The sequence below is a fragment of the Ranitomeya imitator genome, chromosome 6 (assembly GCF_032444005.1).
Source record: "Ranitomeya imitator isolate aRanImi1 chromosome 6, aRanImi1.pri, whole genome shotgun sequence".
In the NCBI taxonomy this organism is placed as follows: domain Eukaryota; kingdom Metazoa; phylum Chordata; class Amphibia; order Anura; family Dendrobatidae; genus Ranitomeya; species Ranitomeya imitator.
This window is the reverse complement of record NC_091287.1, coordinates 341829632-341853027: the sequence shown is the minus strand read 5'-3', so window position 1 is coordinate 341853027 and position 23396 is coordinate 341829632. Positions and strand designations below refer to the sequence as shown.

At 43.9% G+C, this 23396-nt stretch overlaps 1 protein-coding gene across 6 annotated transcripts in view; it reads right to left on the bottom strand.

The window, feature by feature from the left end:
• Positions 1 to 23396, bottom strand: part of SLC66A2 (solute carrier family 66 member 2) — a 180823-nt gene that overhangs the window by 87782 nt on the left and 69645 nt on the right. For 3 of the 6 annotated variants that reach the window (XM_069730920.1, XM_069730921.1, XM_069730922.1), the window contains exon 4: positions 20198 to 20251. The exons of the other annotated variants lie outside the window; for them this stretch is intronic. In XM_069730920.1, coding sequence (XP_069587021.1) covers positions 20198 to 20251 — 54 coding nt within the window. The remainder of the gene's footprint in view (positions 1 to 20197; positions 20252 to 23396) is intronic. 6 annotated transcript variants of the gene reach the window in all.

The following is a 23396-nucleotide window of genomic DNA, read 5'->3' as shown; positions in this document are numbered from 1 at the left end:
TCCGGTTCAGTGAGTTCTGTCTTCTGTTCCAGCTCCTCAGAACTCCCATCTGAAGCTGTCGGGAATGAAACTGGCTCCATCTCACGCAGGGAATACAGGCCGTCATCAGACCTAGTATTTTCATCCCGTCTCTGATCGTATGTCGACCCCGAGAAAAGTGACGGATCTTCTGTATCATGCCCTTTAGCCTTTCTTCTGGAAGAAATGACATTCTTGCTTGTGAATCAAGCATGACTCCCAAGAATTTTATTCTGGGTTTTGGGATTAGATCTGACTTTTCCCAATTTATAATCCATCCCAGATTCTGCAATGTTGAGATGAGAGTGACAATTGACCCTGAGCTGGACTTCTGAGTCTGCTGCTATTAAGAAGTCGTCTAAGTAGGGAACCACCATTATATCCTGATTCCTCAGGAAAGCGACCACTTCTACCATAAGTTTTGTAAAAACCCTGGGAGCGGAAGCCAGGCCGAAGGGGAGACAGCGGAATTGGAAATGGAAGACCTTTCCTTCCAAGATTACCGCGAACCGCAGGAACCTCTGATGATTTAGATGGATGGGTACATGGTAATATGCACTCTAAGTCTAGAGTGCACATTACCATGTCTTTTCCCAACAGGGGGATGGTGGACCGAATCGACTCCATCTTGAACCTTTTGTAAAGGACCCAATTGTTCAGATGTTTTAAATTTATAATGGTTCTCGATTCTCCCGATGGTTTTGTTACCGAGTAGTGACCCCTGCCCTCTTCCTGAGGGGGTACTGGGACAATGGCCGCCATTTTTAGAAGGTCCTGAATGTCTGACCACATGGGGGATGACAGTTTTAGATGGGAGCTGGATATCAGGAATCTTTCGGGAGGAAGGGATGTGAATTCTATTTTGTATCCCTGGGATACTATTTGTAAGACCCATGGACTTAATGTGATCTTCCTCCAACCTCCCAGAAATCCTGTCAGACGACCCCCCACTCTGATGGCGTCATTTTCTGCGGTAACTGGACCCCGGTCCAGAGTAGCTTGTTTCTTTATTTTTAGGCCTGTTATCCCCCCCTTTTTGGTAGCTCCATCTACCCTGCTTTCCTTTACCTCTATAATCGGGTTTTTGATTATAGCGGGGCCTCCGAAAGGGCTGGAATTTTTTAGGCTTTTCCTCCGGAAAACCTTTCTTGACATCTGCCGCTTTCTCTAAGATATCGTCGAGGACCGGTCCGAAGAACTTGCCCCCGGAAAAGGGTATAGAACACAACTTATTCTTAGAATGCATGTCCCCTGACCAGCTTTTAAGCCAGATGGCTCTACGGGCTGCATTCGATAGAGACTGACCCCTAGCTGCGAACCTAACCGATTCTGCAGATGCGTCTGCCAAGAAGGTAGTTGCTAGTTTTAGCAAGGGTAGGGATTTTAGAATGGTATCTCTGGGAGTTTTAGCTATCAATTGATCTTTAAGATCATCTAGCCAAAGGTCCATGGAGCGGGCTACTGATGTTGCTGCAATATTAGCTCCAATTATTGCCGAGGAGCTTTCCCAGGCCCTTTTTAGAAGGCCATCTGCTTTCCGGTCCATGGGTTCTTTCAAATTTGACGAATCTTCGAACGGGATCGCCGTCCTTTTGGAGACTTTAGCCAAGGGTATGTCAATTTTTGGTACATCGACCCACTCCTTAACTTCCTCTGGGTTGAACGGCAAGCGAAGTCTGAAGTCCTTAGGGATAGTCAGTCTCTTCTCGGCTTCCTCCCATTCCTCCAGAATCATAGATCTGATATGGGAGTTAACAGGGAAGATTTTAGATGTCTGTGAGCGCAAGCCCCCAAACATTTCGTCCTGAACGGAGCAAGATGGCTGTGGCTCCTTAATCTGCATGGTGTGTCGTACTGCTTCCAACAGTTCTCCAGTGTCCGCAGCAGAGAACATATCTTCTCCCTTTCTCCGGGGGATCTCTACTCTCATCTTCCTCCTCTACCTCCGACCCACAGGATGATGAGTTTATGGAAGAGTACTCGACCCTCGGTCTTTTCCTCGGCCTCTCCGAAGGTGAAGGTGAGACTTGAGGGAGTACCAGACTTGAGACTGAAGCCTGAACTTCCTCCCTTATCATGGCTCTCATATTAGACATAAGAGACGCCTGTTCCTCTCCTATGACTTTCCAGGTGCATGCTTCACATAGGGGTTTCTGCCAGGAATCCTTTAGCTTAACCGCACAGATAGGACACTTCTTATTCCTACTGGGTTTCTTTACCGATTTCTCAGATAGGGAGGCTGCTTATGGAGATATATATATATATATATATATATAAAGCACTAGCGTTCTCTTTTTTTTTTACCTAGGGTCTCTACTTACTAGCGCTGCTGACTCCTGACACTCTGCTCTAGCTGCGTCCTCCATGATGCTCTAGAGATCACTACTGCCCCTGCACATACCTTTTATTCTGTTCCTCATTTCAAAATGACGCCGTCCATCCCCCTCAGCCGCAAACCGGAAGTGACGTGCGGGCGGAAAGAGAGGACGGTGCGGCTTTGAACTGGTTCACCCAGCGGCCGCATGGAGACGTCGACGCCAGCAGAGGCCGCCGCTGAGCCGCACACACCAGAGGGACAGACGGAGAGATCGAGAGCCCCCGCCAGGAGGAAGCGATCCCCAACCCAGGAGCAGCGCTACACTGGTAAGCTGAGGGACCCTCGAGCGGGTGTCAGCCAATGGGTGTCTCAGGAGGGAAGGGTGAGGCAGAGCCCCCCCGATCCACATCCCCCCGGCACAGAACGGCAGATCCTCTCGTCCGTTCCTATCCCTGATGGGACAGGAAAAACACTGAAGGGTGGTAGGGGGAGGGTCCTTTTAACCTCTCGTGTTCCTGTCCCATCAAGGATAAGAAGGACGTCCTCCAGTGTGCTGTCAGGTGGTGAACTGGAAATTCATTTGCATCAATTCTCAAAAGGAAACAGGTACTTTTGTAAACTCAGAAGAACCCGCTTCATATGGATAATTTGCCTGTTCACGCCTTATAGCCTGGGATAACAACTGAAATTTAGAGATACTTCACCTGATCTTAGACAAAAGGCCTAAAAGCCCTTAATAGTGTTGTCCAAGATTAGAAAAAGAAGGCATCTTTATTCCAGAACCAGTTACATACCTGTCCATAGATTCAGTCTAGTATTCTAGGCTAGTTTTGTTTTTGTATTTTTAAAATGAAGCCAAGTTGTATTCCCTAACACAACTGAACTGGTGTAGCACTGTTTTTTTCATCCATGTTTCTCTAATCCTGAACAACCGCTTTAGGTGTTAACTAGAATGACTTGAGAAAGGAAGAGAAAAATTGGACGTTCCTTCCCGATCTCATGCTGTAATGGCCATCAAGTAAGTAAGGTTTAGTGGACAGTGTGTGTGGTTTAGAGGGAAAAGGTGTAGCCCCAACCTGACACCAAGCACCAAAATCTCCACCAATTATCGGCATACAGTGAACCAATTGGTAGAATAAATTTGGATTTAATCAGGAGTGTGGAATGTCCACCCTGTATATATCATCTGTTCTGGCCCTCGGGTAGATTCCTGGACGACCATAGTGCTCAACTGCATAGTGACCCACGAGCCCCATTTTTACAGCCACCAGCCTTCTCATTTTTCTGCACAACACAAGCACTCACACGTCTCACCAAATAGAAGCAGCTCCAGCCATCACATTACCAGTGAGTTCATTACATTTTTGACCAAATTTAGCAGGATCATTTTCAAGTTGATGATTTTGTACAGCCCGCAAATGATGTTACAAATATCCAAATGTCCCTTGGCAGAAGACAGGTTCCCCACCCCCTGGATTAAAGTGTCTGAAGGCATGCCAAATATATCATCCAGCATGAGCCACTATCATAAATGTCTTGCATTTTCAGAGACTGTCAAGTTTTAGTTCATGGTGTCTAAATATTATATTTATTAAATCTGCCCCACTGTGCACAATTAAGTTTCAAGATTTCAGTTTTGGCTCAATTCGGTAGATATAAAATAAAGTTCTAAACTACCACAAGCAAAAGACAAACTAAAAAAAAATATAAATACGAGCATAAGAAAAAAGAAGAATACAAAAACCAAAAACAAAACAACGTCTTTAAAAATCACACCAGCGATCACACCACAAAACTATCATAGGCTTAGGGTCTAATAATGAAAAAACAGCGATAAGATGGGAAAACATCCAGCTGCGAAGAGCATATTGGAAATTACAAGCCTACAGTCTAAGGGCAAGTCACTTTGTACTTGCCATAAAATAGAATTCCAATTATTGTTTGTCTAACATTGCTATCAGACTTAGGCCGGGTTCACATTAGCATGAATGCGCAGCGTATGATCTGCATACATCTGCATGTGTCATGCATACATATCTTTAACATGGTGTACGCAGGGACATGCATTTGTTTGCATTTGCATGCGGACGCATACGCATGCGTTGTTTCACGGTGTCCGACGAACTCAACATGTCAAATATTGCGCAATCGTCCACATGCGGATGATTGCGGATGAGTGCGTTAAAAAAAAAAAAAAAAACACATTATGGTCTATGGGAACGCATTGGTACGCAAGGACATGCACACTAATCATGTCCAGGAAATGATGTTACCACCTGCAAAATTCCTAATGTATAAAAGGGGGTCTGGAGACAGGTAGTCCATTACTCTCAAGACTCTGGATGGAAGCACAAGACTCAGGACAAAACTCTGGATGTAAGTATAGAAGCTTTGAAAATGTCCGTTTGTCTTTGCAGTCTGTACTCTGTACTAATTTTTTTATGTTCCTTTGTAGACTGTTTGCTGCTCCGGTCCTGTTGCTGCCGTCTTGATGGACAACTGCCTGTAATGTAAGTATTGGTGTAAATTGTTTTTTTTGCCTTTTGGGGGCTATATTGTGTTTGTTAACAAGTTTAATTTTTCTTATCTGTTCTTTTCTCTATGGTTTCACTGCCTACTCTTCCAACATGTCATCCACTGAAGCTTTCCAAAAGTGGACATGACACAGATTATATAATCACATTTGATTTACTGATTGGTATGTATTGACTGTCAATTCTAGACATGTGTTAAATCATGTATTTTCTTTACAGGTAACTGACAGCGCTGAAGAGCAGGAGCAGTCTAGTGGAAATGATTCTTCCCAGGGTCGTTGTCCTCACGTTGCTGAGGAGGAAAGACGGGGTGTAAGTAGCCTTTTTCAGAGTTGTAATTTAATTTTTCAGTTCTACTTGCACTTTTTTTTTGTATTTCATCTATAGGTTCCACAACGTGAGGAAGGACAACCGGATATCGATAATGACATTATTCAAGAAGTGCAAGAGCGAGCAGCATTGTGGGACCCCCGTGATCGGAATCGTTACGACGACTCTGGGAAGAAGTGGCCAGATCGCTGTTGGATGATTGGGACTATGCAAGGCCACAAGTCAGAAAGGATTTTTTTTAAGTATTGCAATGTGGTCTTACGCGTCGGTTTTGATGTAAATGTTGGTGTCTTTTTACAATTATTTTTTTCTCTCCCATTTCACAGTGAAGAGAGTAAAAGTTCGCTGGCGTCCGATGAAGGATCGCTTCAATAAGGACATGAGAGAGGAGATTCGGGTTCGAAGTGGTGCTGCTCAAAAAGTCAAAAAATTTAAGTACCATCAGCGGCTTTTTTTTCTTGAGGCCTGCGCTTGCTCAGTGAATGGGAGTATCTTTTGTGTTGTCTTACGATTATTTAAACTTTTTTTTTTTTACTAATGTTTTTCATTTTTTTTCCCCACACAGAACCTGGTGCAGCACCACAGAACCTGGATTGTCCTCTGTTGCAGCGGCCCCTCAACCAGCCAACGAATAGGACCAATGCCAATCATCCACCAGCGATGGAGCAGCCAGGCAGGCTTCACAGGCTGGGGAACAGGAAGCCAGTCCATCTGGTTTTCCCCTCTCCCAGCCCTTTGCCACGACTTTACTTGGATCTGCTCGCCAGCGGCAACAGGGCCTTGGAGAGGTCAGTCATGCCCGAGTTTATTCACTTAAGCTCGGTCTTCCAGGCTGGGATGAAGGCGGTTGTAGAAAGATTGGAAAGTGAGTTCACTCAGGTGAATACGCTTTTCCAGGACGTCCACAGACTCCTTGACCACCTGGAAGCCGACCTAATAGACCGCCGCAACATTACCCTTCAACTCACATAACCTGATGGATTCATCTCGCACCTGCGTGTAGCCCAGGCTCACACTGCGGGGCGGGATCTCGAGCCTGGGCTACACGCAGGCAAGAGATGAATACATCAGGGGATGTGAGTTGAAGAGCAGTGCAAACGGCGCATGCCCGAAAAATGAAAGCACAGTGCAGGAGCCGGGTATGTGACTGAAGACAGAGGAGGCAGCGCCTGGCGCACTGAGGGGCCGACTGATGGCTGGGAGGTGGTTGTGTAGGGGGAAAAGACATGCACCCCCGGACAGACTAAAGGTATGGAGGGAAAATTATAAAAATTAATATTGCAGCATTAGAAGGAAGGACAAAAAGAAGAGCCACCTTGACAGAATGCAGCCTTAGTGCTGCACAAGGTGGCTCTTTTACTTAAAAACCCCAGTGGGGGGTGACAGGTTCCCATTAAACTTCAATATCTGCATAACTGAGGGCGCACTTACATGACCAAAGGTGAAGTTATTATAGGGGCTTACTTTATACTCTGTCTGGACTGAGAGACTCCCTTTAAAGTTTGTGTCCACACACCGCACCATTCTTGTCCTGTCCATGCAGCGTGTCTGATATTGCAAATCAGCCCCATTTACCTCAACTGCATGTCTAGTAGCGACCTCTGGAATGGTGTAGATCACTGCCTGCTGTTTACTTTTTTGGCTCCATTAGAGCAAAGCTGTGACTAGCAGGAAAAAATCTTAGTAGCCAACATGGATACAAAAGTACTATTAGGAAAAAATGGTTTAAATTATAAAAATATTTGTTTCAAGAGATTTAGAGCACCAAGTTTTTCCTCCATACAATACCATTATTTCTGCACTGCCAAAAAATAGTGTTTATGGCTCCATCTAGTGCCCAATCTAGGTAATGACAGTACATGCTTAGTAAGCAGACATTCCGTTGGATATCTTATACACTTACTGTGACTGGCACATTGATTATGGAAGTGTATACAGCAAATGCCAGAACTAGATCACAGGTAACAGGCATTTTTGTTTTTCTGGTGTTGGGGTACACCACCACCCACTGAAGTACAATACAAGCCTATCAGCACCTTGAAATTACCATTATAAGCATTTTAGTAAACTATTTGCCTTTAAACAAAAGTACTGCAGTAACTTTCATAATGCAGTCCCTATGGTAATCAGGTAATTAAATGGGTATTTCCACAGGATATGCTAAGAATTATCGCTAGGGGTCTGATTAGGGAGACCCCTAGATAATTTCGGGAATAAAGACTGCATTGCTGCGTCCTCTGAACAAGGGCATTTCCAGTTACCCACAGAAATATGGCTCTATTCAGTGAATGGTTACAACTGCAGTTCTGTGGACAGCTAGGTGGCCTGGAGCCTCACATCGAGGGAAAAAAAAATGAAAGGGATGCGGTACTGTAGAGATACTACAGTGGGGAAAATAAGGATTTGATACACTGACTGTTTTGCAAGTTTTCCCACCTACAAAGAATGGAGAGGTCTGTAATTTTATAGTAGGTACACTGCAACTGAGAGACACAATCTAAAAATAAGAACCAGAAAATCACATTGTATTATTTTTAAATAATTGAATTACTCCTACCAATGAGCAAGAATCCTGGCTCTCACAGACCTGTTAGTTTTTCTATAAGAAGTCCTCGTACTCTGCACTCATTAACTGTATTAATTGCTCCGGTTTGAACTCGTTACCTTTATAAATAACACCTGGCCACACAATCAATCACAGTCCAACCTCTCCACCATGGCCAAGACCAAAGAGTTGTCTATGGACACCAGGGACAAAATTGTAGACCTGCACAAGACTGGGATGGGCTACAGGACAACAGGCAAATAGCTTGGTGAGAAGGCAACAAATGTTGGTGCAATTCTTAGAAAACTGAAGAAACAAAAGATGACAGTCAATCTTCCTCGGTCTGGGGCTCCATGCAAGATCTTGCGTTGTGGGGCAAGAATGATTCTGAGAAAGGTTAGGAAACAGCCTAGAAACACAATTGGGACCACGGTCTTAAACATTACCGTTCGTTACACAGTAGGCAGTCATGGATTAAAATCCTGTAGGGCATGCAAGGTCCCCCTGCTCACTCCAATACATGTCCAGGCCCCTGTGAAGTTCACCAATGACCATCTGGATGATCCAGAGGAGGCATGGGAGAATGTCATTTGGTCAGATGAGACCAAAATAGAACTTTTTGTATCAACTCCAATCGCCTTGTTCGGAGGAAGAAGAAGGAGGAGGAGTACAACCTCAAGAACATTGTCCAAACTGTGAAGCATGGTGGGGGAAACATCATACTTTGGGGGTGCTTTGCTACAAAGGGGACAGGATGACTGCACCATATTGAAGGGAGGATGGATGGGGTCATGTATCGTGAGATTTTGGCCAACAACCTCCTTCCCTCAGAAAGAGCATTGAAGATGGGTCGTGGCTGGGTCTTCCAGTAAGACAATGACCCGAAAAACACAGCCAGGGCAACTAAGGAGAGGCTCCATAAGAAGAATTTCATGGTCCTGCAGTCGCCTAGCAAGTGTTCAGACGTTAACCCAATAGAAAATCTTTGGAGGGAGATGAAACGCAATGTTGCCCAGCGACAGCCCCGAAACCTGAAAGATCTGGAGAAGATCTGTATGGAGGAGTGGGCCAAAATCCCTGCTGCAGTGTGTGCAAACTTGGTCAAGAACTACAGGAAACGTCTGAGCTCTGTAATTGCAAGATTTATGTAACAAATATTAAGTTCTGTTTTTCTGATGTATCAAACACTTATCTCATGCAATAAAATGCAAATTAACCCCTTTACCCCCAAGGGTGGTTTGCACGTTAATGACCAGGCCAATTTTTACAATTCTGACCACTGTCCCTTTATGAGGTTATAACTCCGAAACGCTTCAACGGATCCTGGTGATTCTGACATTGTTTTCTCGTGACATATTGTACTTCATGATAGTGGTAAAATTTCTTTGATAGTACCTGCGTTTATTTGTGAAAAAAACGGAAATTTGGCGAAAATTTTGAAAATTTCGCAATTTTCAAACTTTGAATTTTTATGCAATTAAATCACAGAGATATGTCACACAAAATACTTAATAAGTAACATTTCCCACATGTCTCCTTTACATCAGCATAATTTTGGAACCAATTTTTTTTTTTGTTAGGGAGTTATAAGGGTTAAAAGTTGACCAGCAATTTCTCATTTTTACAACACCATTTTTTTTTACGGACCACGTCTCATTTGAAGTCATTTTGAGGGGTCTATATGATAGAAAATGCCCAAGTGTGACACCATTCTAAAAACTGCACCCCTCAAGGTGCTCAAAACCACATTCAAGAAGTTTATTAACCCTTCAGGTGTTTAATAGGAATTTTTGGAATGTTTAAATAAAAATGAACATTTAACTTTTTTACACAAAAAAATTACTTCAGCTCCAATTTGTTTTATTTTACCAAGGGTAACAGGAGAAATTGGACACAAAAAGTTGTTGTCCAATTTGTCCTGAGTACGCTGATACCCCATATGTGGCAGTAAACCACTGTTTGGGCGCATGGGAGAGCTCGGAAGGGAAAGAGCGCTATTTGACTTTTCAATGCAAAATTGACAGGAATTGAGATGGGACGCCATGTTGCGTTTGGAGAGCCACTGATGTGCCTAAACATTGAAACCCCCCACAAGTGACACCATTTTGGAAAGTAGACCCCCTAAGGAACTTATCTGGATGTGTGGTGAGCACTTTGACCCACCAAGTGCTTCACAGAAGTTTATAATGCAGAACCGTAAAAATAAAAAATCATATTTTTTCACAAAAATTATATTTTTGCCCCCAATTTTTTATTTTTCCAAGGGTAAGAGAAGAAATTGGAACTCAAAAGTTGTTGTCCAATTTGTCCTGAGTACGCTGATACCCCATATGTGGCAGTAAACCACTGTTTGGGCGCATGGGAGAGCTCGGAAGGGAAAGAGCGCTATTTGACTTTTCAATGCAAAATTGACAGGAATTGAGATGGGACGCCATGTTGCGTTTGGAGAGCCACTGATGTGCCTAAACATTGAAACCCCCCACAAGTGACACCATTTTGGAAAGTAGACCCCCTAAGGAACTTATCTGGATGTGTGGTGAGCACTTTGACCCACCAAGGGCTTCACAGAAGTTTATAATGCAGAGCCATAAAAATAAAACAAAATTTTTTTCCCACAAAAATTATTTTTTAGCCCCCAGTTTTGTATTTTCCCTAGGGTAACAGGAGAAATTGGACCCCAAAAGTTGTTGTCCAATTTGTCCTGAGTACGCTGATACCCGATATGTGGGGGGGAACCACCGTTTGGGCGCATGGGAGGGCTCGGAAGGGAAGGAGCATCATTTGGAATGCAGACTTAGATGGATTGGTCTGCAGGCGTCACATTGCGTTTGCAGAGCCCCTAATGTACCTAAACAGTAGAAACCCCCCACAAGTGACCCCATATTGGAAACTAGACCCCTCAATGAACTTATCTAGATGTGTTGTGAGAACTTTGAACCCCCAAGTGTTTCACTACAGTTTATAACGCAGAGCCGTGAAAATAAAAAATCTTTTTGTTTTCCCACAAAAATTATTTTTTAGCCCCCAGTTTTGTATTTTCCCAAGGGTAACAGGAGAAATTGGTCCACAAAAGTTGTTGTCCAATTTGTCCTGAGTACGCTGATACCCCATATGTTGGGGTAAACCCCTGTTTGGGCACACAGGAGAGCTCGGAAGGGAAGGAGCACTGTTTTACTTTTTCAACGCAGAATTGGCTGGAATTGAGATCGGACGCCATGTCGTGTTTGGAGAGCCCCTGATGTGCCGAAACAGTGGAAACCCCCCAATTATAACTGAAACCCTAATCTAAACACACCCCTAACCCTAATTCCAACGGTAACCCTAACCACACCTCTAACCCTGACACACCCCTAACCCTAATCCCAACCCTATTCCCAACTGTAAATGTAATCTAAACCCTAACCCTAACTTTAGCCCCAACCCTAACTGTAGCCCCAACCCTAACCCTAACCCTAGCCCTAGCCCTAACCCTAACCCTAGCCCTAACCCTAGCCCTAACCCTAGCCCTAACCCTAACCCTAGCCCTAACCCTAGCCCTAGCCCTAACCCTAGCCCTAACCCTAGCCCTAACCCTAGCCCTAACGGGAAAATGGAAATAAATACATTTTTTTTTATTTTTCCCTAACTAAGGGGGTGATGAAGGGGGGTTTGATTTACTTTTATAGCGAGTTTTTTAGCGGATTTTTATGATTGGCAGCCGTCACACACTGAAAGACCCTTTTTATTGCAAAAAATATTTTTTGCAATACCACATTTTGAGAGCTATAATTTTTCCATATTTTGGTCCACAGAGTCATGTGAGGTCTTGTTTTTTGCGGGACGAGCTGACGTTTTTATTGAAAACATTTTTGGGCACGTGACATTTTTTTATCGCTTTTTATTCCGATTTTTGTGAGGAAGAATGACCAAAAGCCAGCTATTCATGAATTTCTATTGGGGGAGGCGTTTATACCGTTCCGCGTTTGGTAAAATTGATAAATCAGTTTTATTCTTTGGGTCAGTACGATTACAGCGATACCTCATTTATATCATTTTTTTATGGTTTGGTGCTTTTATACGATAAAAACTATTTTACAGAAAAAATAATTATTTTTGCATCGCTTTATTCTCAGGACTATAACTTTTTTATTTTTTTGCTGATGATGCTGTATGGCGGCTCTTTTTTTGCGGGACAATATGACGCTTTCAGCGGTACCATGGTTATTTATATCTGTCCTTTTGATCGCGTGTTATTCCACTTTTTGTTCGGCGGTATGATAATAAAGCGTTGTTTTTTGCCTCGTTTTTTTTTTTTTTTTTCTTACGGTGTTTACTGAAGGGGTTAACTAGTGGGACAGTTTTATAGGTCGGGTCGTTACGGACGCGGCGATACTAAATATGTGTACTTTTATTGGTTTTTTTTTTTTATTTAGATGAAGAAATGTATTTATGGGAATAATATTTTTTTTTTTTTTTTCATTATTTTGGAATATTTTTTTTTATTTTTTTTTACACATTTGGAAAATTTTTTTTTTACTTTTTTACTTTGTCCCAGGGGGGGACATCACAGATCAGTGATCTGACAGTTTGCACAGCACTCTGTCAGATCACTGATCTGACATGCAGCGCTGCAGCCTTCACAGTGCCTGCTCTAAGCAGGCTCTGTGAAGCCACCTCCCTCCCTGCAGGACCCGGATCCGCGGCCATCTTGGATCCGGGGCTCGAGCAGGGAGGGAGGTGAGGAGACCCTCGCAGCAACGCGATCACATCGCGTTGCTGCGGGGGGCTCAGGGAAGCCCGCAGGGAGCCCCCTCCCTGCGCGGTGCTTCCCTGCACCGCCGGCACATCGCGATCATCTTTGATCGCGGTGTGCCAGGGGTTAATGTGCCGGGGGCGGTCCGTGACCGCTCCTGGCACATAGTGCCGGATGTCAGCTGCGATAAGCAGCTGACACCCGGCCGCGCTCCCCCCGTGAGCGCGGCCGATCGGCTATGACGTACTATCCCGTCCAGGGTCAGATAAGCCCAGGGCACCTCGACGGGATAGTACGTCTAAGGTCACAGAGGGGTTAATGATGTAAAAATCAAAAATAAAACATCCAGAAAAATCACATTGTAAGATTCTGTCTCTCGCAGTTGAAGTGTACCTATGATAAAAATTACAGACCTCTCCATTCTTGGCAAGGGGGAAAACTTACAAAAATCGACAGTGTATCAGATACTTATTATCCCCACTGTATGTCCGCTTCATTTTCAGGATTGGTGGGGATATTAACAGTTGAAAGCAGTGAGGACACGTCATACTTAGACAGAGTTGGCGAGTTTAGATTCAGACAACCCAGTCTAGCGGCCACGCCAGTAATTTGTGGCTGCCAGCCCTGCAATGTGGTCATAGTCGGCCAGCTAATCAAAAAAGCTGTGGATACTGGCAGGTAAAAGGCGGTTTGCAGGGCTTCAGAGATTGACACAGCCGCTCGACTGGGTCACACAAATCGATTTGCATCACTTCCACTAGTCAGGACTTGGGTACCCCATGTATGAACTAGTCATCTACAACTGCAGGTTGACTATTGGGACACTAGACATACCTAGGCTCCAATTGCACCCAGAAGAGCCATCGACTTACATAGTCATAGTAACAGTTAGCAAGGCCAAAAAAAGACATTTGTCCATCCAGTTCAGCCTATATTCCGTCAGAATAAGTGCCCAGATGTATGTCCTCCTAAAGAACCTAATAACTGTAAGATACAATATTGTTACGCTCCAGGAAGACATACAGGCCTCTCTTGAACCCCTCCAATCAATGGTGTCCATACAGAGGGGGGAACAATTAGTCTCCGGAGATCTTTGCCTTGACAGATGAAATGTAGACATTTTTTTTTTACTACCACTCAAACACCCTTATCTACATGGAATGGAAAAGGTCTGAACTTTGAACCCTCACAGGTCGAGTATGGTGACCTTAGCCACCGAGAGAGGATTGTTGTGTGAATAACTAAAGGTCGTAAGCTTTTCTCTTCAATTATTTAACTAAAGCGTGTATTTTCCAGACTTTCTAATCTACGCAGGAGTCTCGCTGGGCACTTGCCGACTCTCAGTGAATATAGATGGCAGATCACAAGCCCTGCTATGTGATGCAGAAAATGCAGACTGGGCAATTTTCTTCTGAAAGCAGCAAGTGTGAAGACATGGAGAGCTCTGCTGTGCTACTACACAATCCCGGGACATTCTACAAGAGCTGATCGTTCAGTGTCTTCCTTGCAAGACAATGGCCTGGAGGCTTGGAGTAAATCTACAAATACACCATCTTTGACAGAAATGCTGCACTGGAGGCAGGCTCTCTCCAAAATCCAGGTTTGAAAGAAAATCAAGGATACTTTTGGTTGCCATATAAAACAGAATACAATGCAATTGATAATGTATCACTTTAAACAATGAACTACAACAAGCAACCAAGGATTTTGTATTGATACGGACAACAAAACGTGTTAACTCCTGGATGTAAAGCGCACTCTGCGGACGGAGAAATGTTTTTCTGTTTAGAAAACCTGGCAAAACTAGAAGGTGGCAATGCTGCCCTCTACTGGAGAAACGCAAAATTTCAGAACAAGCCAATGTAGAAATCCCTTATTTCCCTTAAAAGAGGTTGCCCAGTGAAAATAGGATAGGTGTTAATGTGTAGATAGGTATGGGGTTCAATCCACAAAACAGGAAAACTTGTATCCTAATTAGTATGTAGCAGCAGTGCACTTCCTCGACCTTAACTCCATTTATTTCTATATGGCCACCAAGCAGTATGTTCACCTTTCTTCAGCAGCCCCATAGAGAATGAATGGAGTGGTGGTCGAGCATCCAACTGCCGAGTCATTTTGTAAGTGGAATAAAAATTCCCCAGCTTGCCGAATGGTGCGGGTGCAAGTGGGAACATACACAGATCAGAAAGTTATCCCCTAACCTGAAGCTAGGTGAGTGATTTGTTTGAATAACTCCTTTGAGTCAGATAAATGATGTGTTACTACATCTGCAGGTATTGATGGCAAAACACTTGTCCATTGGGTGAAACAATTTTTTGTGCAGGGCAAAATAAATAAATAATTGTTCTCGGCGGTGCATCACCCTGTGCAAACAGGACTCCCACTGCTGAGAACTATGGCAGCCTATGAGCAATGAGCGATCTATTACAGACCGCTCAGTCCACATCATTTACTTTAGTCTGCCTGTGTAAACAAGCATTTAAACCAGTAACGATCTCGCCAGTCGATCCATGTAAACGGATCCTTAGGCTCCACTGAAAGCTACAGGTGCTGTCATTACCACTAGGGAAAAAAAGCAGACACCCTGATGGAAACCCAATGGACCCCAAAGTAGATATAGTCCATCTGGTGCCGTGTGCCAAGGGTGGAGGCTTCACTGTTAGCTCGTTGCTCCTAAGCATTATTCCCTGATTAAAAGAATAGATGTTACCAAGCCCAAAACGGTTGCACTAGGGATGTGTAGGAGTGATGCACCAGGAGGGTCTTATCCCACCCTAAGGCTATGAGCACACGTTGCACATTTGCCTGTGGAATTTTCTGCGCAGATTCTTCCTCTCTTGGCAGAAAACGCAGGTAAAAATCCACGTGGATTTCATGCGTTTTTCATGCGAATTTGTATGCGTTTTTGAAAGCTAAATAAAGATCTATTATTTAACACAAAAAAAGAATTGTGATGTCATTTCTTATCGAACCTCTTCATTTACATACTCCATTGAAGAATAATGTTTACACACACAGATAGATAAATACCAAGCCCGGTGTTTAGTAATGAACATGATAAAATGGTGTATAAAGAGTTAAAGACACACACAAAATCTGTGTTAGGCTATGTTTCCAGGGTCCACATATGCAGCACTTTGGACGCAGCAGATACCCACTCTGTCCCAAGCGCTGCCTGCTTTTGTACGTGCGGTGATTCCGCATGTTTTCATTGAACACATGCGGAATCAACGCATCCTATACATCGACTGTGTAATTTAATAAATAGACATGCTGCAGTCTATAAAGATGAGCCTAATGTGCGTAAACGCAGGTCTGCCACCGGCGTGTTTGAACGCATAGTGGAGATGGGATTTCATAAAATCCCCTCCACTATACTGTAACATCTGGCTGCGGCGTCAAACTCGCAGCGTTTACTGACTGTGGGAACATACCCTAAGGCCGGGGTCACACTTGCAAGAAACTTGCCTCAGTCTCTTGCATTAATTCCAGACACTGCCGCCAGCACTTTGACCAGAGCGTTCAGCTGCATAGAAATACATGCAGCCACACATTCCGGTCCAGAGTGCCGGCGGTAGTGCCGGGTATTGAGGTAAGAGACTTGTGCGAGTTTCTTGCAAGTGTGACCCTGGCCTTAAACGCAATATATGTTTAATAAAAAAATAAAAATGGCATGGGCTCCCGCACAATTTTCAAAACCAGCAGAGGGAAAGCCAGCAACTGGGGGCAGATGTAATATATAGCCTGGGAAGGGGGCAATACCCATGGAGCTTCTCAAACTATTAATAATCAGCTCACAGCTGTATATTTAGCCTTTACTGGCTATTAAAATAGGGGAGCCCCCCCAAAAAAAGTGATGTGGGGTTCCCCTATAAATAATAACCAGCAAAGGCTATGCAGACAGCTGTGGGCTGATATTAATAGCCTAGGAAGGGACCATGGATATTGCCCCCTGGCCAAAAACATCAGCTCTCAGACGCCTCAGAAAAGGCACATCTGTAAGATGCACCAATTCCGGCACTTAGCCTCGCTCTTCCCACTTGCCCTGTAGCCACAATTGGGGCGGTAATGTCACCTTTGCATTGTAAGGGGACATCAAGCCCAACTTAGGCTAGGTTCACATTAGCGTTTATGTGCGCAGCGTATCATCTGCATACTAAAACGCATGCAAAAGCATGCTTACGCGTATGCATAATCTTAAGCATGACGCAAAATAAACGCAGTGTGTCCATGCGTTTAAATGCATTTTTGCATGTGTTTGCGTTTTTTATGCGCATAGTGGAGTTGGTGACATCACTTCCTGGACATGAGCAGTCTTAAGTACGCATGCGTATCGAAAGCATGCGTACGCATGTCCTTGCATACCAATGTGTTGCCATAGATCAGTGTTCCCCAACTCCGGCCCTCAAGAGCCACCAACAGGTCATGTTTTCAGGATTTCCTTAGGATTGCCCACGTGATAATTGCATTACCTGAAAAGGGAAGAATTCATCACCTGTGCAATTACTAAGGAAATCATGAATACATGACCTGTTGGTGGCTCTTGAGGACCGGAGTTGGGGAGCACTGCCATAGACCGTAATGCGGTTTTTTTTTTGTTTGTTTTTTACGCACTCATCTGCATGCGCATGATTGCACAATATTTGACGCCTCAAAAAAACGCAGCCACAAAACGACGCATGTGTACGCATCCGCATGCAAAAGCATGTCCCCGCGTACACCAGGCTAAATGTGAACCCGGCCTTAGTAATGGAGAAGCGTCAATAAGACACCTATCCATTACTAATCCTATAGTTGTTGCAGGTTAAATAAAGACAGACAGAAAAAAGTCTTAATGAAATGAAACACCACACAGTTTCCCATCTTTATTATACAGCTAATCCATGTGACGCCCTCGATCTCCTGCAAAAAAAAAAATAATAATAATAAACCAACAATATACTCCCTGTTCTGATGTAGTTCATTTAATAACAAATGTCCCATGACGATCTCCCCTATAGAGCTGTCACATCAGGAGATGTGAATGCTCTATAGGCCTCCCGCGATGCACTTACAGGAGATAATCGCTCTTGCAGTGCATCACTAAAGAGGTCACCAGCGTTCGGGCTCTCACTTTACTGCTCTGATGCGTGAGAATTTTCTCACAGAGCGTTCCCAGTGACAGCAAGAACTCCGGTGAACTCTCTCCCAGCAGCGAAGGGATACACTGCGGAGGATTACCTCCTGTCAGTGCATCGCGGGAGGCCTATAGAGCAGTCACATCTACCGATGTCACTGTTCTACACGAGAGATCGTCGTGGGACACTCGTTATTAAATGGACTATGGTGGAAAGGTAAGTATAGGTTGGTTTATTATTTTATTTTTGTTCCAGGAGAACGAGGGCGTCGGGGACTAGGTGTTTGGTGAGTATGTACTGTATGTTGTATTTTTTTTTTACAATTGAACACAGGCATCGCCTGATGGCTAATGCTGTCACTGTTCTATGTGACAGCAGACATAGCCGGATGGGACTAGTAGTCCCATCAGACGATGCCTGCCTACACACAGACTCGCGCGCGCGCGCACACACACACACACCCGCAGACAGACACACATTCGCACGCACACCCGTAGACACACACACACACACAAATACCCGCAGACACACATCTTCTCCGTGCACACACACAGTCGCCACCCACACACTCTTCCTCCTTCCTTTATGCAGCGCTTTTCGCATGCATATCTGCAGCAAAACCGCAAATCTTTTTACACATGCGGCTTTTCTGCGGATTTGACTGAGTCAATGGAAGCGAATGGGTGCAGAAACGCTGCAGATCGTCAAAAAGAATTGACATTGACACTGATTATTATATGTTATATATTTTTGTAGGTTTTAAGTTTGTTTTTTTCTATGCCTATTCTTCTAGCTGTTAAGCACGATCAGTATCAGTTCATTCAATTATTTATTACCTTACGGGTTGCCACACAGGACCTGCACCATCTATCAGCAGCACCCAGCAAGTCCTATCCCCCTTTAACGCTAGTGTCCCATACCCATTTCATGCATCATAGAACTCGTCTTTCCCCAGCAATGCAACCATTGTGGTGACCCTAAAGCTCCTACAAGGTTTCCTAGAAATTACAGCAAAAATCCCCAAAAAAAAAAAAAAAAATCGTTCAGAAAGATAAAAGCCGCCATATAATGCCACTGTAGAAACATAAATACAACTTTTACAACATATTTCCCATACAACCACTATATGGTGGCCATTTTTAACCTTTAGGAACAAGTTTCAAAAGAGTTGATTTATTACATTAATATTCATTATTTTTTACATTGGCTTGTGTTATTTTGTTACTAATATATATTCCACATACTTTTTAATGAGTATCCAATAGTACAGAAAATTTAATGGCTAGGTATCTATAAAATTTCCATTTATGCCATGTAAAAATAACGCTTTTCGCATACAAACCAGAACAGACGAAAAGTGTGACAAAGAAAAAACGCGACTGAGCATTAGTGAAGGTTTGACATGAGAATGGTTAATGTGGTGAAGTCTTTAAGAATCCAGAGTCTGATTGTGTAATGGATCATCATCATTTTATATTTATGCAGAATACCACTGCCCGAAACATGCTAAAGTGTCAGTGCATGGATACTGAATTATTAAAAATTAAACGATAACACAGGATTTCATTTAGCCCCTCATAATTCCTTTGCTTCAGTTCAGGGAAACCTTAGAAAAAAAACAATCTACACTAGAAAAATCCCAACTCCAGGACTTCTGCCCCCATTTCCCATCCTGGCAGGGGAGCTCATGTTAATATATAGCCCCCTGACTCCAACCCTCTGCTAACTACAGTATGTCGAGTCATTAACACAACAGTCAGCACTGCAGAGCCCTATGAAGCATAAAAAGCCGCTAACCAAGTCATCTTATTAATTATGACCCGTGACATGGATATGAAATTAAATGCCATTGCCGGGAACATCACGCTTTCTCCCCCTCTAATTAGTAAGGCGCTGTAAGCTGAATCAAGGTCATCACTTAGAAGAGCAAGTGTAAGATGAAGCATATAATCTACTAGTGCATGACAACTTTCTAATACGCCACCGCTATAAACGGCATACAGAATCACATCCACATCATAAAAGTATTCAAATGGCATTAAATACCGAAAAATCAGGGCTTACAGAATATATAAGCTCTTGCTCCTGCTAAAAGTCTAGTGTAGATTGATCGGGTATCTTGGCATTTACCCAAGACACTTAGGCTAGCCCAAGACGTAAGCAATGTCACTCAAAAAAAAAAATAAATCTATATCAATTACCACGGGTCTGTGACGTCTAGTCTCTATGTTCTGTGGTCACAGTAGGAAGTAAAGTTATTTTTCAAGACTTTCTTTTTAAAAGTAGCAATATGGGTAATATTTCCACCATCATTCTGCCCCACTGGCCAAAGCCAAATGTCAGATCGAGTAATGCCGCGACCATATGGGAAATTTACTTACAACCCACACACAACGTACAGGAGCTAAAATCCTCAAATAAAAACAAGCCCTGCCAAAAGGTGCATACATTAGAAATAGGTCATTTAGCACAAGGGTGGGAAAACTGCAACCTAGGAGAGGGATCAAAACAGCAGATGCAAAGAGAACATGTGGAAGTCTTAGAGGTAACAGCAAGACAAAAGGGGGTACACATCCTCATGCAGGGTGGGTGCGGAGTACATACCCAGAAAGCATCTCTTGGGATGAGTTTTGAGTTCTTCATCCTTACTATCTGAAGCTGAAAACGTGAAAAGAAAACAAAAAAAGAAAGAAGAAAAACAGAACATTTGATACAAGTTTTAGAAACAACTAGCGGCTTCTTCACTGTTTAAGGTTTACGATTCTGCATAACTGTAGAAAAAGCAAAGAATTGGAAACAAAGATTTATTTATTTGAGTAGAATAATTGTGCTGTTCTTTATTATATCATTCATTACTTCAATCGACCTAATAAGTAGCACCTTCACCAAGCGGACCATCAAAGATTATTATGGGTTATTAAAATATGTAAATACATGCAACCAATGTGCACTAATAGTTCACAAGACGAACCGCACAACTAATCTCGAAAACGACCACCGCCTTTACAGAGTGTTCCTCCCAGCCTGCACACTGACACTGTGAGGGTCACTACTGAGCCATGGTTAGGTGGAGGTATCCCTGCTGATAACACAAGTGGCAGCGTTTGCCAATTCCTCCTGGTCATCATGTTACGGCTGCATGACCACTCACGCACAGAACTGACAGACGTGACATCATTGGTTTGCTACAGCTGTTCTTTCTTCTGCTAAAATCTTTCAGTGCGTCAGCACTATAACAGCCAATTCAGGAGCTAAAATGCCAGTCTGGCTTTCCTAAACTTTGAAGTTCTAAAAATCAAATGATGGGAAGGCACGGGAGATAATTCTAGAGCACATACTATGCATTCAAGTAATACAAAGACCGATGAAGACATAAAAAGACCCAAAAATGTACATTGTGAAATTGCAAAAACAGATGAACCCTTGAAGCCAAATTTTTCAACTGCAAGATAACCCATATACACCTTTGTTCAATTCGGGATTCTTAACATAGCTATTGGGTGACGTTACAGTCATATGGATGAAGTGACAAGGTTAATATAGCTGCAAATACCAAATTTTTCATGCTATAAAACGCACTTTTTTAATCTAAAAATGTGGCGGAAAATGGGGGGTGGGTGGTTGTCTTATAGACCGGATGTACCTACTCTTGTGGATTTGGAGGTGGGGGAGCGACAGCGGTGGAGCAGAGGGTCACAGGAAGCAGGAGTCAGCGGCTGCAGCTAACTCCTGTGTCCGCTGCTAAAGATAAATATTTACTGCATTCCACACCCATGGGAGTGGAAAGAAGTGAATATTCATTTCTCTTTAATAGCGGACATGCTGTTAGCCACAGCAGTCAGCTTCCTGCAGCTGCCGGAATTTCAAGTGTCCCCTGTACTTAAGGCAATGAATATTCACTGCTCGCCACTCCCATAAGTGCCATTTCCTTTAGTAGTGGGAACACTCGAAAGCCTGGCAGCTGCAAGAAGCTGGCAGCTGCGGCTAACACTCTGCTCGCTGCTAAAAGCAATGAATACTCACTGTTCTCCATGCACATAGTCCCGGCGTGGGGAGCAGTGAGTATTCTGGCAGCTATCCTCGACGTCTAAGCATCGCATGACGTAACCGTAATGCGCTGCTTACAAGCATAAAGCAGCTGCTGGCACCGAAATAGAACGTCGGGAGGGAGCGCAGGAATGTAAGTATAATGGTTTATTGGTGGGTTTTTACGTTTTTCTGATGGGGGCCATACATACCAGGATAAGAATGGGGCCATGCATACCAGGACGGAGATGGGGGCCCTGCATACCAGGATAGTGAAAAGGGGGACCATGCATACCAGGCCAGGGGATGAGGGGGCCATGCATACCAGGAAAGGGATGGGGAGGACATGCATACCAGTATATGGATGAGGGGGACATGCATACCAGTATATGGATGGGGGCTATACATACCAGGATAGGGGATGAGTAGACCATATATACCAGAATAGGGGACATTAATACAGAATTTACCCCATTTTTTGCGTCAATTTTTTCCCCCCAATTTCGTCCTCTAAAACCTAGGTGCGTCTTATAGTCGGAAAAACGCAGTATGAGTATGTGAAAAGGAAAACTAAGCAACTAAAACTAATAAAGCAAGAACAAGACTTGGTTTATAATATTGCTTTCTGGTAAGCTAAACAGTAATACTCAGGGCCAAGGTAGCAAATACAATTACAATGTGAAAATAATAATAAAATTACAATCGGGCCACGTGTGTGTGTGTGTGTGTGTGTGTGTGTGTGTGTGTGTGTGTGTGTGTGTGTGTGTGTGTGTGTGTGTGTGTGTGTGTGTGTGTGTGTATATATATATATATATATATATATATATATATATATATATATATATATATGTACGTACATACACACACGCTGGGAGCGTCACTCTGTCCGATGCCTTTATAGACTGCGCAGGCGCGACGCTCCTAGCGTTACATTATAGTGTAAGGAAAAAAAAAATGGCGCCGGAAGGCGCGGACTGCCGGGAGCAGGGGGTCGGGAGCAGAGGGACATCGTCCACATATTTCCGCCCTGATTATGCTGTGGCACTTCATGCCACAGCAATTTATTACGTAAGCCATTCCTTTCCTCCCCCATAGCAAGTTGTTACTTACGCCATTCCTTTCCGGCGCCATTGTCTTGCTCCTCCTGGTGCCAGAATCGGCGCCTGCGCAGTCCGCGCTTTCCGGTGCCATTTTCTTGAAGACACACTGCAATGGCGCCGGAAAGGAAACAGGTGGCGCAAGTAACAAATTGTTGTGCCATGAGGCTGTGGCACTTCATGCCACAGCAATTTGTTACTTACGCCACCTGATTCCTTTCCGCTGCCATTTTCTTGGTCCCTCTGCCGGTTCGGCGCCTGCGCAGTCCGCGCTTTCCGGCGCCATTTTCTTGAAGACACTGCAGTGTGTCTTCAAGAAAATGGCGCCGGAAAGCGCGGATTGCGCAGGCACCGATTCCGGCAGCAGGAGGAGAAAGAAAATGGCGACGGAACACAATCAGGTAGCGTCTTCACAGGATCCCGCCCTCATTACGCTGTGGCACTTCATGCCACAGCGATTTCTTACTTTTAGGCCCCCTGACTCCGGGCAATGAATGTCCCTTCTCCCGCAATCGGCGCATGTGCAGTCCGCGCTTTCCGGCGCCATTTTGTGGGAAACCTCAGTGTGTCTTCAAGAAAATGGCGGCGGAAAGCACAGACTGCGCAGGCACCGATTCCTGAAGCACCAGTCTGCACTTTTCGGCTCCATCAACCATAATGGAGCAGTGTACGGGGGCATA